At 45.1% G+C, this 7357-nt stretch overlaps 1 protein-coding gene across 3 annotated transcripts in view; it reads left to right on the forward strand.

Annotated features, from left to right (window-relative positions):
• Window positions 1-5978, forward strand: part of GABRR1 (gamma-aminobutyric acid type A receptor subunit rho1) — a 30669-nt gene extending 24691 nt beyond the window's left edge. For 2 of the 3 annotated variants that reach the window (XM_088024282.1, XM_028108107.1), the window contains 4 exons: window positions 361-501; window positions 2629-2781; window positions 4500-4696; window positions 5685-5978. In XM_088024282.1, coding sequence (XP_087880408.1) covers window positions 361-501; window positions 2629-2781; window positions 4500-4696; window positions 5685-5978 — 785 coding nt within the window. Of the gene's footprint in view, window positions 1-360; window positions 502-2628; window positions 2782-4499; window positions 4712-5684 lie in introns of all 3 variants that reach the window. The other variant, XM_088024283.1, reaches the window with a different exon arrangement.
• The last annotated feature ends 1379 nt before the right edge of the window (window positions 5979-7357 follow it).

A 7357-nucleotide genomic window follows, 5' to 3' on the forward strand; every position in this document is an offset into this window, starting at 1 on the left:
AGGCTTGTAAGGCAGTTTTGCCACAATTTCACCATTTCTGCTCTACAAGTATAGCAATTTCATTTGTGTGAACCTAATAAATGGCAGGCTGAATTGTGGGGTGAACGCTTTTGCAGGAATTAGGAGCATTTAGGCTTGAGAGCTTTGCTCTGATGACTTCTGGAAGACTGGGGAGAATTAAGTTGTCTTTTTTAAATGTTGTTTTGCTTTGTTTAGACTGTGGCTTGTTTTTCAAACTCTCTTACCACCATCCCAATAGTTCGTGTGGGAGATCTGGAGCTGCTCCCACGGAGCCCCACAGACAGGCTCATCTTCCCACTGCCGCATGCCTGTGCCTGACACTGTCTCCCATCTTTTCAGATGCCTACACGGAGGACGACCTCATGCTGTACTGGAAAAAAGGCAATGACTCCTTAAAGACAGATGAACGGATCTCGCTCTCCCAGTTCCTCATTCAAGAATTCCACACCACCACTAAACTGGCTTTCTACAGCAGCACAGGTGGGGGTTAGCGTGGCTGGGTGGGTCATCCTCTGTCTTAGGGAAGGTGTGAATTGGTTGTCAAGCAGAGCTTGTGCCACCTGGATTTGAAGCCAAAGGTGGAAATCCTAAATCGGGTCTAGGGGGTGGCATGCACCGGGGGAGAGGTGATTTTTGCATACCACCAAAGCATCCGAAGTGATAAGCTAGAAAATATTAATAAGGACTCAAACATAAGCTAGGTGAGGAGGTTTGTTTGAGCCAATCATTTTGCCAGTTTAGCAGCTAACATCTTTCCCCCAGTAGGATTCCCAGAACCCCGTCCTCTGTAGGCAAGAAACAGTTCAGTTTTAGCTCTGTTGATTTCCATTCTCTCTGTTCTACTCAACTAACCTCTCCCTCTCTTTTTCTTTTTCCTGGAACAAATTCTCTCTTAACTACTGCTTGCACAGGCCCTCTTTATGATCTTGTGAGCTTCCGGGCTCAGGTGGGAATGGGCTTGCCATCCCTCCTTGCCTGGAGGCCTGCCTGCGCTCTTCCTTCTGGTAGCTGCGGTGACAGCTCTCTCCACCCCCTACCTCAGTCTTCACTAATCACCCTTCAGGGTGATATTATTCAAATCTTTATGTAGTTTCTTCCTTCTTTCCTTCCTTCCTTCCTTCCTTCCTTCCTTCCTTCCTTCCTTCCTTCCTTCCTTCCTTCCTTCCTTCCTTCCTTCCGTAGCTCCATGCCCAGCATGGAGCCCAACACAGGGCTTGAATTCACGACCCTGAGATCAAGACCTGAGCTGAGATCAAGAGTCAGATGCATGGCCAACTGAGCCACCCAGGCGCCCCTCTTTATGTAGTTTCTATTGCCAAAACACTGCATGACTGCACAGGAAGTGCAACCTTTTAAGTCTTCTAATCTGTAGCAGCGCGTACTCTTTTACTCCCAGCCTACCATGGCAATCCAGCATATCTCATCTTCTATACACATCACAGGAGTCTTGGTTTTCGGGGGACCCCCACTTCATCCTTAGCATTCTGATACTTCCTCTTGTCTTAGTCTGTTTGGGCTGCTATCACAAAATACCGTAGACCAGGTGGCTTCTAAACAACAGAAATTTACTTCTCATAGTCCTGGAGGCTGGGAAGTCCAAGATCAAGGTGCTGGCAGAGTCAGTGTCCGATGAGAGCCTGCTTCCTAGCTCATAGACAGCCACCTTCTCACTGTGTCCTCACATGGGGGAAGGCGCAAGGGAGCGATCTGGGGTCTCTTTTAGAGGGGCACTAATCCCACTCATGATGTAATCACTTCTGAAGGCCCCACTTCCAAATACCATCACATAGAGGATTACGTTTCAGCATACAGATTTGGGGGCGGAACACATTCAGTCTATAGCACTTGCACAGTCTCTCTCTGTGACTGCTTTACAATGATAACCACTGCATTATAATTGTCCAGGATGCCAGGTTTTCAAGTTAGTGTTGCCAAGTCTCCATTTCATGTTCAGTCCTCGTCATACCTGGTTTATCCTGCTTTTTCCTTTTCCTTCCATGTTCTCCTGTTCCTTTGAATGCCTCCATGCGTATTTGCTCCTTGTAGAGAACGCAAAGGTAGAGCTAAAGCACAGCTGAATCTGTGATGGTTCGCTGTTCCTAAATGCAATGTTTGGGTTAGCTTGGTATTTTAACTTTAAATCACTGTCCTCCATAAAGAAATCTAAAGGGGCTTGTTTAAATAAGTGTTTCTCAAACTTTATCATGCATATAAATCATGTGGAGAGTATTGTTAAAAAAGGAGATTATGATGCAGTAGATCTGGGGTGGGGCTGAGAGTCTGCATTTCCAACAAGCAGCCAAGTGATGGTGACATTGCTGGGCTCTGCCCCAAACGATGAGTAACGAGAGTCTTAAATAAACCTGTCAAGGGGCTTCCTTTACGTACAGGACAGGGGCCAAAGATGTCGTGAGAGGGACTCACCCAGGTGGTGTAGGTTATCATATAATCACTCTATCCCGTGGTTTTTCTCACTTCCACTCTGTAAAGGTATGGCAAGTTTCCAGTGAAGTGTCTAAGGCGTTTATGAGTCCCTGCATAGAATGGGTTGTGTGCAAGAGCTGAGTAGCTACGGTGTGTGTGATCTTTTCTTCCTGTGTCCGCCAGGCTGGTACAACCGTCTGTACATTAACTTCACGCTGCGACGCCACATCTTCTTCTTCTTGCTCCAGACCTACTTCCCTGCCACCCTGATGGTCATGTTGTCCTGGGTGTCCTTCTGGATCGATCGCAGAGCGGTGCCCGCCAGAGTCCCTCTAGGTAAGGAACATCTCAAGTGTGTCCTTCGGACACCCGAAAATACAAGTAATTTCTACCAGATGAAACCATTCATTTCAAATTGGTTCTAACCCCCCGGTGGCATGATAACTTGGAAACACCGGGTTATTGATTCACAGGTAAAATGCCATTATTAAGACCCTATGTGGCAAAACTGTTTCCAGGGCCCCACGAGTGCCCATGCAAACAACCTACCTTCAGTTTTGTTAGAACCATGTTCTGGGGTGGATGGTCCTGGTGTGTGGGTGCTTTTTCTGCCTACCTACATAGGGAAACCACGTTCTATAACAGGGTTTCTCTAAAGGAGGCCCAAGGGATCTTTGCAATGGAATCTCTGGGGGAAATTGTTAAAAATGAAGACTCCTGTGTCTCGTCTACATGTATAGAATCAGAATCTCTGAGAAAGGACCGGAACCTACATTTTGAACAAGGTCTCCCAGTAATTCTTCTACATACTCAGGTCTGACAATCCCTACTCCGTAAGCATTTGATGAATAGCTATTTGCCATCAACTCTCTCCCCTACCTTAATGTCACACCCACTCAGTCACATCACCATTGCTCAGATGGTTCCGAGGCTTCAAGAAGGAGGGTGACTCCCCCCCAGGTTTTAGTGACACTGAGTTGGAGCTGGCCCTTAAGGTGACCCCAGTCCCCTGTGACTTGGTATTTGCCAAGCAAATGTTCTGAGCTTAATTTGAAATCCCAGGCAAACACCCCTGACAAATGCCCTGTCCTTTAACAGTTGTTCTATAGCTTGAACAGTTACTGTGCTAAATAAACAAATATTCTAGTTTTAAAAATCTAACACCCCTAAATAAGGTTAACATCATTCTTGGTAAAATTGACCCCTGCATCCTCAAGTCAACATTGCTGACTGGGCAGCCAGGTCCAGCATGGGGATGGTTGTCAGAATTGCTCTCACAGCTGATAATACAGGCCCAGGACTGCAAGATTCTACACGAGCAGCAAGGACACAAGTACTGAAATATACCTGGTGCGCTTTTTCCCCTTTTTGGAGAAGTAGTTACAAGAAACACATATATACCTGCTCATATATATAATCTCTGTTTTTTATTTATTTAAGATTTTATTTTTTAAAGTAATTTCTGTGTAGGGGGTTGAACTCACAACCCCGAGATCGAGAGTCACATGCTCTACTGACTGAGCCAGCCAGGTGCCCCTATAAATCTCTGTTTTAACCAATTGAATGGAAATAAATATCTTGCCGCCAAAAATATCTAGGGTGGGCTCTCTACAGAAGGACAAGGTGAGACAGGTGTCATGAGTATGTGGAGGGGGTAAGTATGAGAGGTGGAGGAACAGGAGAAGCTTCATAAAAGCTAAATGTTTAGGGGCACCTGGGTGGCTCAGTCAGTTAAGTGTCTGCCTTCAGCTCAGGTCGTGATCTCAGGGTCCTGGGATCCAGCCCCCTGACAAGCTCTCTGCTCAGCGGGGAGTCTGCTTCTCCCTCTCCCTCCGTTCTCTCTCTCTCTTGCTCTCGCTCTCTCAAATAAATAAATAAATCTTTAAAAAAAAAAAGCTAAATCTTGAAAGATGATTTGGTGTTTGCTAGACAGAGGGGCAGAGATGGAGATTTCTAGGCGGAAGGAGCAGAAGGGACAAAGAACAGAGGTGTGAAGCCCCCCCCAGGGGTTCGGTGAAAGGCAAACGCCTGCTTATTTCTCACTCTGTTTGCAGGTATCACCACCGTGCTGACCATGTCCACCATTATCACAGGCGTGAACGCCTCCATGCCCCGCGTCTCCTACATCAAAGCGGTGGACATCTACCTCTGGGTCAGCTTCGTGTTCGTGTTCCTGTCGGTGCTGGAGTACGCAGCCGTCAACTACCTGACCACCGTGCAGGAGCGCAAGGAGCGGAAGCTGCGCGAGAAGGTGACCTTACCACAAGCGAGGTGTCTGCTCAGGGATAGAGCCTGGTCCGGCTCAGGACCGTGGGCAGGTCAAACCTTCTCTGTAAATTGGGGTGGTGACATGCCCTCCTCCACCTACTTCACCAGTTGGTGTGAAAAGCAAACAAAATAATACGTTAAAACAGTGGGAAATTTACCCTGGGCTACATCTTTCAGTCATTCAAATATTTATTTAGCACCTACCACATATCAGCAGCTAAGCCAAGTTAATTAAGACAAAGTCCCTTTAATCGTGGTGATGTTCATTGTTTAGTCCTAAAAATAGATGACAGTTCATCATGGTGAAACAATTATTTGTGAGCCCAGAGGTGTAATTAAAAACAAACAAACAAATAAACAAAACTTCCAGGGAAGCACATTCTCCATTCTAGGAACTCTCCTTTCATATGTGACCCCCGGGATCATCTTCCCTCCCACCCAGCTTTTCTTTCTTCCTCCTGTCTGCAGTCAAATGGTGCTCGCTTGGCAGCACATATACTTTCTGCAGTCAAATGGTTATTTCCTCCAGAAAACTAGAACTAAGTAGGAGTAAACTATCTCCACAATGCTACACCTTTCAATCCCCACCCGATCACACTACACACACACACACACACACACACACACACACACACACACACACACACACACAATGTTATCTGAAAACAGTCTTATCAGGGCTCCTATCAGTTTATGACCTCAGGGAGAACAGGACAATTATCTGATCATGAACCTTCAGGGGTTGGTCTCTGAGACACGTGATGCTCCCTCGGAGTTGCTCCTTAGACTTGGAACAAAACAGGACACCTGCTCTTTTGGCATGTTTGCAGTGCCAACACCATTATTTTCCCATGCCCTGCCCCTAACTGGGAATAAAAGAAACTAGAAAAGGCAACCCCCCGCCGGCATGTGGTTTCTTCTGAGAGCTGGAGCTAAGCTCGCATCCCAGTGTGTGTTTGCTGTGTTCTCAGCTTCCTTGCACCTGTGGAATACCCCAGCCACGCGGGGTCATGCTGGATGGCAGCTACAGCGACGGGGAGGTTAATGACCTGGGCAACTACATACCGGAGAATGGAGAGAAGCCAGACAAGATGATGGTGCAGCTGACCTTGGCCTCGGAGAGGAGCTCCCCCCAGAGGAAAAGCCAGAGGAGCAGCTATGTGAGCATGAGGATCGACACCCATGCCATTGATAAATACTCCAGGATAATTTTTCCAGCGGCATATATTTTATTCAATTTAATATACTGGTCTATTTTCTCATAAATGCCTGTTAACTCTATAAATTTCACATTCTTCTGTATGTACCACAGAAATACCTGTATGATGAAAGTAATTTAAGGTTATGATGCAATTAAAGTTCCCACTACCCGCCCTTCACCAGCTTTCCAAAACTACATGGACAAGACACCCCCTGGTTTAATTTGCACTTGGTAACCACCTATTGTATCCACAGCATTATACTCCGTGCTGCCAGGAATAGGACACCCGTAGCAACTGGTGATACTTGTTACCAGGATCCCCTGGAAGAGCACACTGCCCATGTTGTGGACACACTGTAGCTCAACCTCTTTTAGACCCTAGGTGCTTATTCACATGAATGATGCCCTCCATGTGCATGTCGTTATATTCTCCGGACTAGATGGAATTGGGAAGCACCTAAAACTCCCATGGAACGTACATGTCCCCACTTTGACCAAAATTAATGTTTCACTTCATAGTCTATTCCCTATTTTTCAATGTGTCTCCTCATGTTTATTTTAATACAAGGCAATAATAATTTTCTTATTTTTATTTACATCTTATGGTTCATGAGGTTTCACTTCTTCAGAAGCAAAGCTCTTTAGATCGGTGCAATGGCTTCTAATTTGGGGTGGAGGGGGCAGTTTCCCTGGTAGGGAAACTATGAAGAAGAGGGTCTGCATTCTGTCAGTTCTGTCGTAGAGATAACTAGCCTAGAAAACTTGTGTTTCAGTGTTTCCTGTTTCATAATCACTGTTTCATGTAGCTCTGCCGTGGAGCATGTCCTAGTTCAAAGTGAAGTCCTTTCTCAGTAGTGTGATACCTTCACTGAGGAACTTGGAAATAGACAGTTTTCTGCACATACATTTCAAGAAAATGCATCATTTGGGACTACTACCTGTTACTCATTAGGATGAGAAATACTCACATGGTTTCTGAAGAAAAAAAGAACACTGGAAAGAAGAAGAAATGGAAAGACATCACTGAACATCTCCAGTTACACTTAGTAAATGCCACCATTTTCTGTGAACCAGAAAACAATGGCCACCTCTCGCCAGGGCATGGGATAAGAGAAAGGGTTCTAATTTGACGTATTCTTTAAAAATATAAATAAGTTATTCATACTATATATCTACAGGATCAACCGCCACCAAACTTATCCAAATAGCATTTGTTTGAAACTCACTTTAATAAAGTGAATTCTATACACAATGATGTCATTTTCTTTCCACAGTTAATTGAACTTCATATGAGAACCATACTTCATTCTAATATGAAAATAAAACCATATTTGCCCAAATCCTAATTACAAGGTAGTCTCCCATTTCTCCCAATAAAAACTCATGAAAACAAAGTTTTTTGGCAAACTCAAGAAGAGGGATATAGATGAAATAAACATTAGC

This window comes from Eumetopias jubatus, unplaced genomic scaffold (genome assembly GCF_037043125.1).
Source record: "Eumetopias jubatus isolate StellerSeaLion01/CBP00866 unplaced genomic scaffold, mEumJub1_p1.0 scaffold_6, whole genome shotgun sequence".
NCBI classification, from domain to species: Eukaryota; Metazoa; Chordata; class Mammalia; order Carnivora; family Otariidae; genus Eumetopias; species Eumetopias jubatus.